Below are 19,360 nucleotides of genomic sequence, written 5' to 3'. Positions count from 1 at the left end.
CAGTGGGCGGCGGGGACCGGAGAAACACAGGGCGTACCTGTACACCCTGAGCCTTTAAGGACTCAGAAACGGGGGCATATGGGTACGCCCTGCATCCTTAAATGGTTAAAAAGCTTTTGCACCTTATGCCGAAACTCAGGATTGAACTAGGGACCTTTAGTCTAATGCTCTCCCAACTGAGCTATTTCGACTGGCTTGGGGTGAAATAATTGTCAAATTTTGTCATTCAAAAATATAAACCCCCTAGTACCATATCAGAAGGGATACAGACAGTTGTGGGTGTAATTAAAGGGGTTGTCTGGAAATTAACTTTTTATTAGAAAGTATCCCTGCTTCTATTCTGACAGCACCCAGTCCGCACTCCTCTCTGCTCCTTCCTGCTTCTGATGATGTGCTTACCCTGCAGAAACTGCCTGCCCAGGTGATCACTAGTTGGATCATAGCTGCAGGCAGTGATTGGCTGAGCAGGCAGTTCTTATAGGGTCTCCTAGTCATTGGAAGCAGGAAGAAGAAATGAAGGCCGGGGGTTAAGTGCTGTCAATAAAACAGGGTTCCTGGAAATTGCACCTCTAGCAAAAATTATCTGCGACCCCCATTCCTCCCACCAGTTGGCTGTATACCAGACTCCTCCCACCAGTTGACTGTACACCTGACTCCTCCCACCAGCTGGCTGTACCCAGACTCCTCCCACCAGCTGGCTGTACCCAGACTCCTCCCACCATTTGGCTGTACACCAGACTCCTCCCACCAGCTGGCTGTACCCAGACTCCTCCCACCAGTTGGCTGTACCCAGACTCCTCCTACCAGCTGGCTGTACCCAGACTCCTCCCACCATTTGGCTGTACACCAGACTTCTCCCACCAGTTGGCTGTACCCAGACTCCTCCCACCAGCTGGCTGCACCCAGACTCCTCCCACCATTTGGCTGTACACCAGACTCCTCCCACCAGTTGGCTGTACCCAGACACCTCCAACTAGTTGGCTGTACACCAGACTTCTCCCACCAGTTGGATGTACACCAGACTTCTCCCACCAGTTGGATGTACACCAGACAACTGCCACCAGTTGGTACTACACAAGACTCCTCCCACCAGTTGGTTCTACACATGACTCCTCCCACCAGTTGACCCTATATGAGACTCCCCACATCAGTTGACATTACACGAGACTCCTCCCAACAGTTGGCTCTACATCAGACTTTTCCAAAGAGACCGCTGCATACCAGGCTCCTCCCACTAGTTTGCTCCACATAAGACTCCTCCTACTTGGTAGTTCTACATCTGCACAAGACTCTCCCCACCAGTTGTTTCTACATGAGACTCCTCCTACCAGTTGGCTGTACACAAGACTCCTCCAACCAATTGGTTCTACACCAGACTCCTCCCACCTTTAGTTTATGGGAAAGGAAATAGCATTGTCAGCCATGTGAGCTCTAATGTGATGTGAACCCACCCGAACAAATCTCCATAGAGGGGAACATAGATTAAGAGACAAGATTTGTAGGGTTTTTTATGTCGCATCTATCTCATATCTATCTATCTCATATCTATCTATCTCATATCTATCTATCTATCTCATATCTATCTATCTATCTCATATCTATCTATCTCATATCTATCTATCTATCTTATATCTATCTATCTCATATCTATCTATCTATCTCATATCTATCTATCTCATATCTATCTATCTATCTTATATCTATCTCATATCTATCTATCTATCTATCTATCTCATATCTATCTATCATCTATCTCATATCTATCTATCATCTATCTCATATCTATCTATCTCATATCTATCTATCTATCTTATATCTATCTCATATCTATCTATCTATCCCATATCTATCTATCATCTATCTCATATCTATCTATCATCTATCTCATATCTATCTATCTTATATCTATCTATCATCTATCTCATATCTATCTATCTCATATCTATCTATCTTATATCTATCTATCATCTATCTCATATCTATCTATCTATCTCATATCTATCTATCTCATATCTATCTATCTATCTTATATCTATCTCATATCTATCTATCTATCTATCTCATATCTATCTATCATCTATCTCATATCTATCTATCATCTATCTCATATCTATCTATCTCATATCTATCTATCTATCTTATATCTATCTCATATCTATCTATCTATCTATCTATCTCATATCTATCTATCATCTATCTCATATCTATCTATCTTATATCTATCTATCATCTATCTCATATCTATCTATCTCATATCTATCTATCTTATATCTATCTATCATCTATCTCATATCTATCTATCTATCTATCTATCTATCTCATATCTATCTATCTATCTCATATCTATCTATCTATCTAGCTATCTCATATCTATCTCATATCTATCTATCTATCTCATATCTATCTATCTATCTATCTATCTAGAAAAGTAAAGATGATGCAGCACTCCACAATTATGCATAAGGTGGTATTTATTCCAGCATGTGCAGAGACAACGTTTCACCAGTCTCTCACTGGCTTTCTCAAGTGAGAGACTGGTGAAACGTTGTCTCTGCACATGCTGGAATAAATACCACCTTATGCATAATTGTGGAGTGCTGCATCATCTTTACTTTTCTGGATTGAGGAACCAGTGGACCCAGGTTCCAGGAATGCGGGCACCCCATCTTCTTTTTCATTTTCTTCTCCTACTCTGGACGACTGAGGTGCTGCCTTTATCTTTTTGCTATCTATCTATCTATCTATCTATCTCATATCTATCTATCTATCTCATATCTATCTATCTATCTATCTATCTATCTATCTATCTCTATCTATCTCATATCTATCTATCTATCTATCTCATATCTATCTATCTATCTCATATCTATCTATCTATCTATCTATCTCATATCTATCTATCTATCTATCTATCCCATATCTATCTATCTATCTATCTATCTATCTATCCATATCTATCTTTGTATCTCTGATCTATGTAACAGGCCAAGTTCAGTTATATAATACACGTTACATAATAAGCCAGTCACTAGGTCGCAGGCCAAATATTTTGGTTGTCAGTAAATATTGTGCTATTATTTATCATCTTTGACTATTGTCTGAAAACTTTTCGGAATTTCTTAAAATTTTTATTTAGATATTTTTGCTTTTAATTGTGTAACGTAAAAATCTAATTTGAACTGTGGGACTAACTACCATGAGATGTAAGATTTACTGTGAATTTACATCACGGACATTTGGGAATCTCTCCAGTGGGGTTTACATTTACAGGATAAATGCGCCAGGAAATTGATATTTTTCTGTGTATCTGTCACACAATACACCGATCGTTCCTTTGCTCCCATATTGCAGAATTTATCTTTACGCAGGTTGGCATTTCTTTCTTTCTGACATTTAAATGGTTTTCTTTCTTGCATTGTCAAAATATATTTTGTTTTACTTTTAGCATTTATTTTCATTTAATGAAGGTAACAAGGACAGGTTTTCTTTCATTGACTGACATTGTAAGACATGACCAACATACATCAGATTTATTTAGGAACTGATAAAATGTAACAATTTCATTGAAGTCACTAGTTTATTTAAAAAAATAACAAAAAGGGTGATTGTTCTCTTGAATTAATATAGTAACATTTTTAAGGCAGTGCTTCTGTTGGGTTAAGCAGTTGGTAATTTACACGATCCCTACACAGGTTTTCCCTTTGTAAATACTGGAGAAGAAGGTATTTAGTAGATTGGCCTTTTCTTCATCCTCCTCCAACATGACACCTAGATTATTTCTGAGGGGGCCAAAACTTTAAATTATAACCCCTTAAGGACACAGGGTTTTTCCACTTTTAATTTTTCCTCATTACCTTCTAAAAATCATAACGCTTAAAATTTTGCACATACAGACTCATATGAGGGCTTTTTTTTTGTGCCACCAAATGTGAAAAAAATGTTTTGTAGGACAAAATTTGTAAAAAAATAACGCCATTTTATAACTTTTAGTGGCTTCCGATTCTATGCAGTGCACTTTTCGGGTAAAAATGACACCGTATCTTTATTCTGTAGGTCCATATGGTTACAAAGATACCTAAATTATGGTTTATTTTATTAGGTTTTATTTTATTTTACTACTTTAAAAAAAATTATAACTACATGCACCAAAATTAGTATGTGTAAAATTGTCAATTCTGACTTTTTTATTTTTCCATATACAGGGATGTTTGAGGGCTCAATTTTTGTGCTGTGATATGAAGTTTTTTATCGGTACCATATCTGTTTTGATGAGACTTTTTATTGCTTTTTATAACATTTTTTACGGTATACAAAGTGACCAAAAATGCGCAATTTTGGACATTGGATTTTTTTTATGTGTACACCATTGACCGTTCAGTTTAATTAACACTATATTTTTATAGTTCAGAAATTTACACACGGGGGCGATACCACATGTGTTTATTTTTATTATGTTTACATATTTTTTATATGGAATTTGGGAAAAGGGGGATGATTGATAAAGCCTGGTTCAGCTAGACTCTATCAATCACAGAGTCGGGACAGCAATAGGAGCAGAGGAGAGCCCTCCGGCTACCTCCACAGTGGATTGCCCCCTCGCGATCGTGCTACAGGGGCGATCTACCCCACTAGACCACCAGTGATGGTTTAAATGCCCCCTTAGGCCAAGTTTCCAATTGTTTTTTTTTTTGGGCAGTTTTTGGAATACTGCCACGGCAGTTTTTAAGCCAAAGTCAGAAGTGGATCCATAAGGGAGGAGAAGTGTAAGTCCTTCCTTTATATGTCCTATTCCTTTTGAATACACTTCTGGCTTTGGCTCAAAAACTGCAGTGGCAGATATCCAAAAACTGCCAGAAAAAAAAACAAGTGGAAACAGCCTCAGACGCTGCTGTCAACTTTGACAGCGGCGATCTAAAGGGTTAAAAGCCGGCCGCATGTCGGCTATTAACGGCAGCCCCCAGCTGCAAGAATCAGCTGGGGCCGGCCGGTATGGCGCGGGCTCGAGTCGGAAGCCGGCACCATACACCGCCTGCCGTCTCAGGACGAGCCAAATCGTCCTTAGACGGCAACCGGTTAAGTTTTTTATTGTTCATATATGTGAAATCTATATATATATATATATATATATATATATATTTTTTTTTTTTTATTCTGTGGCAATAAGTCTTTTACACAAATTCTTTTTCTCCTTATAAATAAGTAATGTCTTCAATACCTTCTTGTGTCAGTAGTTAAAACACTTTCTTTTTTTAACATTTATCCCACCCCTTGCTGTTTAATTCATCCACACATAGGGTATTTATTTATTGTTCTAAGGACCTATTTATCATGTTCTTAAAAGCTTCCTAAATAACTTTTATTTTTATTTTTAAGGACACTATCCCAGGTGAGGATTCTAAGGTCTTCTCTTGTCTAAAATTGGCCTTTCCAAAATGTAGTGCTTTGTATCTCTGTTGCTAAACATTTTATTAAAGGATAAGTTAAAACTTTATGGGGGAGATTTATCAAAACCTTGTCCAGAGGGAAAGTTGCTGAGTTGCCCATAGCAACCAATCAGATCGCTGCTTTCATTTTTCAGAGGCCTTTTCAAAAATCAAACAGCGATCTGATTGGTTGCTATGGGCAACTCAGCAACTTTTCCTCTGGACAGGTTTTGATAAATCTCCCCCATGTCTTTATTATGTTGTGGTCACTATTACATAGGTGACCTCCTAAAGTTAGATTAAACTTACATATTTGCCGCTGAGTTTGTATCCCTGTGAGTCTGTGATTTTTATTGTATATTTAAAAATTCTTTTTTTTTTCATGAATTAATAAATCAAATTAAAATATAAATCCTATAATTTCAATGGGCACTGTCACCAACTTTATTTCTTGATATGTTGTAGTACTTATGCAGTCGGCTGCAGTCTGGCGTGACGTCACGCCCAAAAAAGAACCGATGCGGCCGGGCATCGGTCCTTTTTCATTCAGCCTGTGCTCGCTCCCTGCCTGTCAGTCAGACAGGCAGGGAGCGAGCGCATTGGCTCCCCGGCCACTGGCTGGGAGGCCACTCCTCCCGCACATCGCCGCTGCCGCTGTGAGGTGGTTTTTTGCGCCCCCGTAGATCCATGAGTCCGCTCCTCCCCCAGATCTCTGAACATTTCCGAAGCTAGAGCTGGGGGAGGGCAGAGCAAGGGGAGGGAGGAGGTTCACGCCCCCTCCCTCATCTCCCCTCCCTGAGCTCGGCTGGACGCAGATCTCTATGGCACGCCCCCTCACTGAGGACACAGATCGCCACGGCAGGTCCCCTCCCTCATCTCCCCGAGCTGAGGACGTAAATCTCCACGGCAGGTCCCCTCCCTCACCGCCACCTCGTCGCCGCCTCCGCCTCGTCGCCGCCGCTTTCCCTGCACGCCCGCTGCCAGACTCTGCAGTAAGTGTAATTTTGGGGGGGGGGGGGGTGTTGTGATGGAGGGAACAGGGCATGGCGGGGGGGGGTAGATAGAGGGGACGGGCTAGGGCCGCATGTAACTAATAGTTTATCTACACAGGGTGCCTCCAGCTGTTTCAATACTACAACTCCCAGCATGCCCTGACAGCCAATAGATGTCATGGCAAGCTGGGAGTTGTAGTGATGAAACAGCTGGAGGCACCCTGTGTAGATGAACTAAGGGCGGAAGTCCCCCCCAGCAGGCATCAGTGACGTGGTGCCTGCTGGGGAAGTCTGCATGGTAGTGAGCACACTGCCAGGCAGACAAAAATGTATTTTTAATATAGTAAAAAAATAAAATAAAAGCAGGGAGGGGGTTAGGGATAGATGGGCAATAGGCAGGGACAGAAAACAAATAGGATGGTGGGAGCTACCCTTTAAATAAGATATGGTTAGGATGTTATTCTATGTATATTTTTATGTCTTATATTTAACCCCTTGGTGATGCAGTCTATTTTAATTCTTTGATTTTACTTTCTCCTCCAAAACTTTTTTCGTCAACAAAGCATAAACAAAAAGTTTATTACAGGATTAGGGCTCAATTGTTAATGTATTGAGAAACAACAAATTATTTGTGGGGTGAAATGGAAAAAAAACTATTCTGCAATTTTTAAGTTGTTTTGTTAGGCTGGGTTCACACTACGATTTGAACTACGGCTCCCGTATACTGCTGGGAGGAGGGGTGGGCGGGGCTTAATCGCGGCACCCGCACTCAGCCATATTCGGGAACCGTATTTAATGCATGTCTATGAGCCGACCGGAGTGAACTGCAGCCTCCGGTCGGCTGCTTTTTTGGCCGTATGCGGTTTCCCGACCGCAGGCAAAAACGCGGTCGACCACATTTTTGCCTGCGGTCGGGAAACCGCATACGGCCGAAAACTAAGCCGACCGGAGGCCGCGGTTCACTCTGGTCTGCTCATAGACATACATTAACTACTGTTCCCGAATACGGCTGAGTGCAGGCGCCGCAATTAAGCCCCGCCCACCCCTCCTCCCAGCCGTATACGGGAGCCGTAGTTCAAATCATAGTGTGAACCCAGCCTTATCACAGGATTTACTCTGTGGCTAATGTTAAAGGGGTACTCCGGTGGAAAACTTTTTTTTATCAACTGGTGCCAAAAAGTTAAACAGATTTGTAAATTACTTCTATTAAAAAATTTTAATCCTTCCAGTACTTATTATCGGCTGTATACTACAGAAGAAATTATTTTCTTTTTGGATTTATTTTCTGTCTGTCCACACTGCTGACACCTCTGTCCATGTCAGGAACTGTCCAGAGCAGAAGAAAATCTCCATAGCAAACATATGCTGCTCTGGACAGTTCCTAAAATGGACAGAGGTGTCAGCAGAGAGCACTGTGGACAGACAGAAAAGAAATCCAAAAAGAAAATAATTCTCTCTGTAGTATACAGCAACTAACAAGTACTGGAAGGATTAAGATTTTTTTTTAATAAAAGTAATTTACAAATCTGTTAAACATTTTGTCTGATTTAAAAAAAAAAAATAATGTTTTCCAATGGAGTACCCCTTTAACCTTATTCTGCTGGTCAGTACCATTACAGCAATGGAAAATGTTTGCATTTCCTGCTATATTTTACTAATTAAAAAATAAATAAAAATGGGGGCTCGTGTATTGCAGGCTGAACTGTATTTTTTTTTATACCAATATGAGATATAACACTTTGTAATCATTTGTGAATCCAGGTTTTTTGGGAGGTAAGGTGACTAAAAAATAGCAACTAAAAGGAGTGAGGTGATTAACATTTTATTTCAAATTATTATTACAAGTTCGAATTATGTAAATTTTTTTTTTTTTTGAAAAATGGAAAAGGTGTTTTGATTTTTGTTTTGTTTTTTTTTTCATATTTTTTTTTAAAACTTGGTTTTGCTTGTTTTCATTTTACTAATTTTTTTCGTCCTCCTAGTTGCAACTTTAAATTGCCATCACTTTGTCGATTGGACAGAACTTTGCAACACTAATAAATTTATGCTATTAGTAATATATTACATGGTATTGTCCTGGAGGGCTGGAGAACTCCGCTAGACCTCGATTGCCATGACAATTCACTGTCACCCTATGATTGTGTCTGTATGCAGGGTCTTAAAATACGGGATCAAGTCCTATCTGATTCTGGCTGCTGGTGGGTGTCAGCTGTAATACATGCTGACACCCGCCACATATGGAGCAGTTCCTAAGCCTGCTCTATCTTACCCCAGTGCACATATGTTTAAATGTACTGTGGACCACTGAATCTAATAAAAAATGGTGGGACTTTATTAATCCATATTTGTGTTTGGTTTTGCAATTTCTTTTTATACCCCTTTATATGCATTCATTTCCACAGAACCCATGAATTCCAGCCAAAATACAAAATTCCTAATGCTTGGACTATCAGATCTCCCCGAGCAGCAGATCTTGTTATTTGTAATATTTTTGGTTATGTACCTTCTAAACCTTGTCGGAAACTCAACCATTATTTTCCTTGTGAGAACCAACTCCCACCTTCGCACCCCCATGTACTTTTTCTTAGGGAATTTGTCTTTTGTTGACATGTGTTACACCTCAACCATTGTCCCAAACATGTTGGTGAACATTATATCTAAAGACAAGTCCATCCCATTGATCGACTGTATCTCTCAGCTGTATTTTTTCCTGTGTTTTGCTTGCACAGAATGTTTTCTCTTGGCAGTGATGGCCTACGACCGGTTCATGGCCATCTGCAATCCATTACACTACATGTCGATTATCAGTAGAAGAAGTTGCATTATTCTGGTGACCTCTTCATGGTTGGCTGCCGCTCTACATTCGCTGTTACATAGTATGATGGTTTCAACATTGACCTTTTGTGGTTCCAACAAGATCTATCACTTCTATTGTGACATGGCACCGCTCTTGCAAGTGGCTTGCTCCGACATCTCACTGAACAAATTGTTGATCTATACAGAAGGCGGCCTTCCAGTTTTAATCCCATTCCTCATAGTTTTGTATTCCTACGTGAAAATTATCTCATCCATCCTCAAAATCCGCTCAGTTGATGGAAGATACAAAGCCTTCTCCACCTGTTCCTCACATCTCACCGTGGTCATCCTATTTTATGGGACAATCGCCTTTATGTATCTCCGTCCATCTTCTAGGTCTTCAGTAAATTATGACAGGGTTGTGAGTGTTGTCTATACCGTGGTGGCGCCAATGTTAAATCCTTTTATTTATAGCTTGAGAAATAAGGAGGTCAAAGGGGCATTAGTGAAAGTTTTCACAAGAAAAAAACAAGATTTAAACCTAAAAATTATGGGTAAAAGGAAATGACATGGGTTCAGGCTATGTACACCTACAGATGCCTTAAAGGGGTACTCCGCCCCTAGACATCTTATCCCCTATCCAAAGGATAGAGGATAAGATGTCAGATCGCCGGGGTCCCGCTGCTGGGGACCCCCGGGATCGCTGCTGCAGCACCCCGCTATCATTACTGCGCAGAGCGAGATCGCTCTGCATGTAATGACGGGCGATACAGGGGCCGGAGCATCGTTACGTCACGGCTCCGCCCCTCATGACGTCACGGCCCGCCCCCGTCAATACAAGTCTATGGGAGGGGGCGTGGCGGTCGTCACGCCCCCTGCCATAGACTTGCATTAAGGGGACGGGCCGTGATGTCATGAGGGTCTGAGCCGTGACGTAACGATGCTCCGGCCCCTGTATCGCCCGTCATTACGCAGTAATGATGGCGGGGTGCCGCAGCGGCGATCCCCAGGGTCCCCAGCAGCGGGACCGCGATGATCTAACATAAGATGCCAGGGGCGGAGTACCCCTTTAAAGAGGTATTCCAGCTTCATACATCTTATCCCCTATCCAAAGGATAGCGGATAAGATGTATGATCGCAGGGTTCCGCCACTGGGACCCCCGCAATCTCGGTGCAGCCTCCGGCATTCCGCCTTCGAGACGTGACTTCATGGCCACGCCCCCTCATGACGTCATGCCACGTCCCCTCCATTTATGTCTATAGTGGCATGACGGCCGTCAGGATATGGCTATATAGGGCTTTTGACCCAGAATCTGTGCATACCTTTCATTAGTTAATTACCCCTCCAGCACCGAGATATCAGAGTTTACAAAGATAGGCAAATTAGGCTTTGGAACCAACTGGGCAATCCCCTCAGCTGCCAGAGCCCAGTTCGGCCCTTTTACTAGTTGGACACTTCCCTCTTTGCACTGGTCACCTCTACCCCCTGATTAATAAGGGAGGGACTATCTGGTGAAGGGGCGGTGCAGCCAATGGAAACGCCCAGTGGACTCCAAAGCCTAATTCACATATCTATTTAAACTCTATTATCTTAGCACTGGAAGGGTCAATTAACTAATGGGAGGTATATACTGATTCAGGATCATAAGCCCTATACAGCCATGTCCATACTTTATACCCTAAAAACCTGCTGACAAGTCCACTTTAAATCTGCTACGTATTGCTCTAGAAAGTGTCTGATTCACAGCTACCATAGGAATGACATGAAGCTCCTATCCCCAAACCATGACCTATGCCCCCACCTGTCTCTAATACTAGTGTCTTCTTATATGCCACAGGAGTCTTAAGCCCCTTTAAAAGGGTATTCCGGCTTTATACATCTTATCCCCTATCCAAAGGATAGGGAATCATATGTTTGATCGCAGGGGTCCCGCCACTGGGGACCCCCGCAATCTCTGTGCAGCCCTCGGCATTCTGTGCCGGGAGCTGCCTCCGAGACGGGGACGTGACGTTATGACCACACCCCCTAGTGATATCATGCCACTCCCCATACATTCATGTCTATGGGAGGGGCCATGACAGCCATCACGCCCCCTCCCATAGACATGAATGGAGAGGGCATGGCGTGACTTCACTAGGGGGCGTGTCCGTGACATAACGTCCCCTTCTTGGAGGCAGCACCCAGCACAGAATGTCGGGGGCTGCACAGAGATTGCGGGGGTCCCCAGTGGCGGGACCCCTGCGATTATACAACTTATCCCTTATCCAAAGGATAAGATGTATAAAGCCGGAATACCCCTTTAAGGCACCAGGGCTGGTTCTTCTTGAAGCTACGTTCCTGCTGGCTGCATATTCACACCCAGCCTCTCTATTATTCGTTATACTGTATATTATTCCTTTACTTCTTACTATTTTGTCTTTTAAGTTTGTGCTCAGCTCAGTTTTATTTGGTTTATGAAAATAAAAAAAACTGCAGAACATGCACCAAAAGTTGATTATTTTTCATCATGTTTTTAACCCCTTAACGAAATGTACCGTATTTTTCGCCCTATAGGATGCACTGGCGTATAAGACGCACCCAATTTATAGGTGCAAAATCTAAAAAAATAAAGATTTTGAACCCAATAGTGGTCTTCAACCTGCGGACCTCCAGATGTTGCAAAACTACAACTCCGAGCATGCCCGGACAGCCGTTGGCTGTCCGGGCATGCTGGGAGTTGTAGTTTTGCAACATCTGGAGGTCCGCAGATTGAAGACCACTGCATAGGAGGTAATACTCACGTGTCCCCGCCGCTCCGGACCCGTCACCGCTGCCCTGGATGTCGCTCCATCGCTGTCGCCGTGTCCCCGTCGCTCTGGAACGTCTCTGCTGCCGGCCGGGTATCCTCACTCTCAGTCGCCGTCACCACGTCATTACGCACGCCGACGCACGTACGCGACGACGTGATGACGAGGAAGGAGAGCGCCGGCCATACAGGGGATCCCTGAACGGAGAAGACACCGAGGAGGCAGGTAAGGTCCCTCCCGGTGTCCTTTAAGCATTAAATCGGCTATTCAGTCGGGCTGTTCGGGACCGCCGCGGTGAAATCGGGTTAGTGTCACTTTCCCTTCAGACACGGCGGTCAGCTTTGATCGCCGCATCTGAAGGGTTAATACACGGCATCACCGCAATCGGTGATGTCCTGTATTAGCCGCTGGTCCCGGCCGTTGATGGCCGCACGGACCGCCGCGATAGGGGTGTATTCGCGGCGAAAAATACGGTACGTCATGGTCAGGTTCTGCGTTCCGCACTAGGACGTACATTTTCGTCATACAAACTGATTCGGACAGCTGATTAGCATATACATTGGTGACTGTGATTGGTCCCGGGTCGGCAATTGCTGTGAATGGTCAGTCAAAGAGGACCGACGAATTACAGCTGTCAGTGGAGAAGGCGGCTGGTACACGACTGCGGGGACAGTGTCCTGTGGGAATTGGAGCTGAGGCCTCAATATTTCTAAAGATCTCTCTCCAGGTCTCCCTTCTATCCCTGATTCCTAATTTCCCATCTAGGCTTTCCTTTATCTTTTTTAAATGCATTACTAATTTGTGCGTATATATAAACGTATTTTCTTCTCTGAGATGACAATTTGCTTTTAATTTCTCCCAGGGCAAAAGTTGCCCCCCTCTCCCCAATTGCCCCACTCTTTCAATCCCGAAACCCGACCAATTTACATATTGCTTAATTTTGAACAGTTCTGGAAATGTTTTTTATTATTCTGTACTAAAGAACAGTTCAAACTTCCGGTCACTGCTGTGAATTTCCTTCTAAAACTCCAAACCTTACTTAGTTTATTACGAAAATGTGACAAACAACCCCCGATATGTGCCACCCAACCACTTTCAATTATTTCTATTACCGTGTTCCTTAATCATTTTTTATTCCTCTATAACAAAACTTAACTGGGAAGCTATATAGTAGAGTTGAAAATTCGGGATTCCCATACGGCCGTCATGCCCCCTCCCATAGACTTGCATTGAGGGGACGGGTTGTGACATCACACGGGGGCGGAGTCCTGACGTCACGGACTTCCGTTCCCGTGGTCACGACCCAGACCCTCCAGCGCTTCCGGACAAGAAACAGGTGGGTGCCGCATGCAACGTTGCAGGGGTCCCCAATGGCGGGACCCCCGCGATCAGACATTTTACCCCCTATCCTTTGGATAGGGAATAAGATGTCTAGGGTGGGAGTACCCCTTTAAGTATCTTTCCTCGGATTTTCCTCACTCACAGCCATAAAGTTTTTGATAAAACTCTATAGCTACCTGTTCAATCTCTCTTATCTCCTGTGCCCCAACTACTTTCCCCCAATATTCTGGTGATGAATTCAGTGCTATTCTCTTCCAGCAATTTTAATATCCTGTAATATTTTGTTTTCTCTCTCCCTACATTTCTTCTTAAAAGTAGATACATTTTTAATCATTGTGCCCCATAAAAAAGCTTTTAAAGAGCCCCACATCATGTAAATACCCTTGGATCCCTTATTCAAACTCCAAAAATTAATTGGGTATTCCAGGCCAAAACTTTTTTTTATATATCAACTGGCTCCGGAAAGTTAAACAGATTTGTGAATTACTTCTATTAAAAAATCTTAATCCTTCCAATAGTTATTAGCTTCTGAAGTTGGGTTGTTGTTTTCTGTCTAACTGCTCAATGATGACTCACGTGAAATCATCATTGAGCAGTTAGACAGAAAACTTCAGAAGCTAATAACTATTGGAAGGATTAAGATTTTTTAATACAAATCTGTTTAACTTTCCGTAGCCAGTTGATATATATAAAAAAGTTTTGGCCTGGAATACCCCTTTAATTATTAATTATGACCTCACTTATTTTTAACCAGTAGGGGTTAATTGACATATTGCTCGTGTTTTTTTTTTTTGTCATTCCCCCTTTCTAATATAGAATATCAGCAGGGCATGATCCGAAACACATCTTGATTCGTAACTCATTCTTTTTAACATTCAGTAATAAGGCCTCATTGGCCAATATTAAGACAATTCTAGGGGCGGTCCCGTGAGTTTTATTAAAACAGGGAAAAAATTATTTAGTACCGTATGGACTGCGCCATATATCCCCCATCTCTTAACAAGGTTTATGTAATCTAGTAGAGCCACCACCTAGGTTCCTACCCCGCCAATCTTTCTCTTTATCAAGCATATTATTAAAGTCACCAGATCTGTATATATCCTTATAGGTTTAACTGAGCCATTTTTTGCAGTACAGTGGTCCCTCAAGTTACAATATTAATTGGTTCTGGGACGACCATTGTATGTTGAAACCATCATATGTTGAGACCATAACTCTATGGAAACCTGGTAATTGGTTCTGAAGCCACCAAAATGTCATCCAAAAATTGGAAAAAGTGAGGATTAAAGAAAAATAAGTAGAAAACTAATATAGAAAAAGCAAATCCTTACATATAAAAGTAATAAAGATCTGCTGGGAGCTGTAATCACTGTCTATTTAAGTGTTTCCCAACCAGGGTGTCTCCAGCTGTTGCAAAACTACAACTTCCAGCATGCCCGGACAGCCGAAGGCTGTCCGGGCATGCTGGGAGTTGTAGTTTTGCAACAGCTGGAGGCACCCTCTTTGGGAAGCACTGGTCTGAGTAGAGGACAGGAGCTTCTTCAGGGTCATGTAAAGAACACGCAATGTCCTAAAAAAGGAGCCGCCCTCACTTGATGTCCAAAGGAGCAGCTAACCCTGGCACAGGTAAAGAGTACAGAAACTGTAATACCTCCCTGTACTGTAGGGGGCGCTACCAGACACCAGTCAGTGCATACACTTCAGTAATACAGGTAAAGAGTACAGAACATGTAATACCTCCCTGTACTGTAAGGGGCGCTACCAGACACCAGTCAGTGCATACACTTCAGTAATACAGGTAAAGAGTACAGAACATGTAATACCTCCCTGTACTGTAGGGGGCGCTACCAGACACCAGTCAGTGCATACACTTCAGTAATACAGGTAAAGAGTACAGAACATGTAATACCTCCCTGTACTGTAAGGGGCGCTACCAGACACCAGTCAGTGCATACACTTCAGTAATACAGGTAAAGAGTACAGAACATGTAATACCTCCCTGTACTGTAGGGGGCACTACCAGACACCAGTCAGTGCATACACTTCAGTAATACAGGTAAAGAGTAGTACAGAACATGTAATACCTTCCTGTACTGTAGGGGGCACTACCAGACACCAGTCAGTGCATACACTTCAGTAATACAGGTAATGAGTACAGAACATGTAATACCTCCCTGTATTGTAGGGGGCACTACCAGACACCAGTCAGTGCATACACTTCAGTAATACAGGTAAAGAGTACAGAACATGTAATACCTCCCTGTACTGTAGGGGGCACTACCAGACACCAGTCAGTGCATACACTTCAGTAATACAGGTAAAGAGTACAGAACATGTAATACCTCCCTGTACTGTAGGGGGCGCTACCAGACACCTGTCAGTACATTTACTTCAGTAATACAGGTAACGAGTACAGAACATGTAATACCTCCCTGTACTGTAGGGGGCGCTACCAGACACCAGTCAGTGCATGCACTTTAGGAATACAGGTAACGAGTACAGAACATGTAATACCTCCCTGTACTGTAGGGGGCGCTATCAGACACCAGTCAGTGCATACACTTCAGTAATACAGGTAAAGAGTACAGAACATGTAATACCTCCCTGTACTGTAGGGGACGCTACCAGACATCAGTCAGTGCATGCACTTTAGGAATACACGGGTTTTTACCAGTGAAATATCCATCCGATTGGTCGGTTCTTCCAGCCATTGACACGTTACGCAGATTCCATTAGCATTGTATGTTGAGTCTGGTTTCAAGTTACAATGGTCCAGAAAAGACCATTGTATGTTGAAACTATTGTATGTTGAGGCCATTGTAAGTTGAGGGATCACTGTATTTCTATAGAGAAGGGGGGAGGGATGTATACAAAAGCCAAAATAGTTTCCGAGTCATCTACTGATTTGTGAACCTTAATGTCTACTTGTCTATGTATCAATAGGTTTCTTTTGTCAAGGGGGTTTCTGTTAGACAATTGCTTATCCGGTTAAATGTCACTCAGAAAAGCAGACTGCAGAATTCGAGTGGAGTCCCTTTAACTTTCATAGAGCTCTGAACAGAATTCTGCAAAATTTTAAGACAGGTCTTATAATTTTGCAGAATCCGGAATGTGGAATTTCCGCTTTGTGAATGGGACAATGGAATCCTCACTGAACTTAATGTGCAGTAAATTTTGCAGAATTTTTAAGCAGAATTTTCTAGGGGAATTCGGCACGGAAATTCCGCCGTGTGAACAAAGCCTTAGGGTTACTGTCATTGGAAAAAATAATTGACATATTTCCCAGACAAGTCAAAGTTTTGATCTCTGAGATCTGCTGCGATCACTAGTTATAAACCAGGTAACTAAGCATCAGCCGCACTGTTCGCTCCTCGGCCAGCAAATCTGACCTTTTTCTGTACAAGTCTGCATATACAGAAAAAAGGTTGGATTTGATTGACAGCCAGGGAGTGGTGACGGGGGGATACCTTTCATCAAACCCCCTTTTCTAACAAAGCCTCACTAGGCCACGCCCCCTCCCATCACTAGGCCACACATCCTTCCCTGCATAGCTTCGCCCCCCTTTCTCCCACAGTCACTGACGTAGTCTCCTAAATGGATGTGAATGTTTATAGTGTGGGGCCCCCCGCACCCCGAGTAATATGTACTCCCTTCCCTGCATAGCTATTTGAAAAAGAGATTTGTGGCGCGTTGCATCTCTTGATTTCTATAATGCCTTTAGCTGTATCAATAATTATTCTATGAAATGTGCTTGAATATATAATTAGTTCTATTAATAAAGCTTTATAAACCCCTCAGACATAACATTAATACCACCGCCTAATATTGTGTCCCATCATACATAACAGCAATACCACCCTTTAATGTTGTGTCCCAGCAGCCATAACATTAAAGGGGTATTCCACTGGAAAACATTTTTTTTTAAATCAATTTGGTTAAACAGATTTGTAAATTACTTCTATTAAAAAATCTTAATCCTTCCAGTACTTAAAAGCTGCTGTTATGATCCACAGGAAGTTATTTTCTTTTTGAATTTGCTTTTTGCCTGAACACAGTGCTCTCTGCTGACACCTCTGTCCATTTTAGGAAATGTCCAGAGCAGGATAGGTTTTCTATGGGGATTTTCTTCTGCTCAGGACAGTTTCTTAAATGGAGAGCGTGTCAGCAGAGAGCACTGTGGTCAGGCAGAAAGGAAATTCAAAAAGAAAAGAACTTTCTGTGGATCATACAGCAGCTGATTAGTACTGGAAGGATTAAGATTTTTAAATAGAAGTAATTTACAAATCTGTTTAACTTGCTGGCACCAGCTGATAAAAAAAAATGTTTTCCAGTGGAGTACCCCTTTAAAGGGGTATTCCAGGCAAAAACTTTTTTTTATATATCAACTGGCTCTGGAAAGTTAAACAGATTTGTAAATTACTTCTATTAAAAAATCTTAATCCTTCCAATAGTTATTAGCTTCTGAAGTTTTCTGTCTCATTGCTCAATGATGATGTCACGTCCCGGGAGCTGTGCATGATGGGAGAATATCCCCATAGGAACTGCACAGCTCCCGGGACGTGAGTCATCAGAGAGCAGTTAGACAGAAAACAGCAACTCAACTTCAGAAGCTAATAACTATTGGAAGGATTAAGATTTTTTAATGGAAGTAATTTACAAATCTGTTTAACTTTCCGGAGCCAGTTGATATATAAAAAAAAGTTTTGGCCTGGAATACCCCTTTAAATGGAGTGCGTGTCAGCAGAGAGCACTGTGGTCAGGCAGAAAGGAAATTCAAAAAGAAAATAACTTTCTGCGGATCCTACAGCAGCTGATAAGTACTGGAAGGATTAAGATTTTTTAAAAGAAGTAATTTACAAATCTGTTTAACTTGCTGGCACCAGCTGATAAAAAAAAAATGTTTTCCAGTGGAGTACCCCTTTAACCTCTTAACCCCTTCCCACAGAATGGCATATATAAACGCCGGGTTGTGCAGTGCGTTCGCGCATCCCGGCGTTTATAAATGACATTCAGTTAACCCGGCGATGCGCAGCATCGCACGGGTTAACTGGCAGAAGTCCCGCTGTTTCCAGCAGTGGACAACTTCTGCTTCACCCCCAGGACCATCAATTGATGGTCCTGGTCAGCGATCACTGTGATTGGTCCCTGTGGACCAATCACAGTGATCTAGGGTGAAAGTTCAGATCCCCCGCACTGCCCGCCCCTGGAAGTCGGACAGAACGGGGGACGATGGCTGCGGGGGCTCGCGGCATAGGTGGGGGAACACGTGGGGACCGGCAGCCTTACCAGATCCAGCGGCGGGACCGAGGAGCAGCGCGGGACCGGCCACGTGGAGGAGCAGCGACGGGACCGGCAGGTGAGTATATGGTCCTCAGAAGTAGCAGTGAAGAACTTCACTGCTGCTTCTAGGAGTCTGAAAACTACAACTCCCAGCATGCCTAGACAGCCTTTGGCTGTCTGGGCATGCTGGGAGTTGTAGTTTTGCAACATCTAGAGGGCCCCAGTTTGGAGACCATTGTATAATGGTCTCCAATCTGTGCTCTTCCAGCTGTTGCAAAACTACAACTCCCAGCATGCACTGACTGTCCAGGCATGCTGGGAGTTTTAGTTCAGCAACATCTGGCCCTTCAGATATTGGCGAACTACAACTCCCAGCATGCCCTTCAGCTGTCTGGGCATGCTGGGAGTTGTAGTTTTGCAACAACTGGAGACACACTGGTTGGGAAACATTGTTTCTAACTCAGTGTTTCATAACCTGTGTGCCTCCAGCTGTTGCAAAACTATATCTCCCAGCATGCACTAACAGACCATGCATGCTGGGAGTTGTAGTTTTGCAACATCTGGAGGGCCCCAGATTGGAGACCATTGTATAAGGAGTTTTGCAACAGCTGGAGGCACCCTGTTTGGGAATCACTGGCGTAGAATACCCCTATGTCCACCCCTATGCAAATCCCTAATTTAGGCCTCAAATGCACATGGCGCTCTCACTTTGGAGCCCTGTCGTATTTCAAGGCAACAGTT

The 19,360-nt window shown here is 42.9% G+C and overlaps 1 protein-coding gene across 1 annotated transcript in view; it reads left to right on the top strand.

The window, feature by feature from the left end:
* LOC130293281 (olfactory receptor 1E5-like) overlaps positions 1–16,396 on the top strand; it is a 43,061-nt gene extending 26,665 nt beyond the window's left edge. The window contains exons 2-3 of the mRNA XM_056541784.1: positions 8,818–9,716; positions 16,283–16,396. Of these exons, the coding sequence (XP_056397759.1) occupies positions 8,818–9,716; positions 16,283–16,396 (1,013 nt within the window). The remainder of the gene's footprint in view (positions 1–8,817; positions 9,717–16,282) is intronic.
* Positions 16,397–19,360: the final 2,964 nt, after the last annotated feature.

The sequence above is a fragment of the Hyla sarda genome, chromosome 10, assembly GCF_029499605.1.
Source record: "Hyla sarda isolate aHylSar1 chromosome 10, aHylSar1.hap1, whole genome shotgun sequence".
Classification (NCBI taxonomy): domain Eukaryota; kingdom Metazoa; phylum Chordata; class Amphibia; order Anura; family Hylidae; genus Hyla; species Hyla sarda.
The sequence above is the reverse complement of the archived record's forward strand: the minus strand, read 5'-3'. Positions and strand labels throughout refer to the sequence as shown.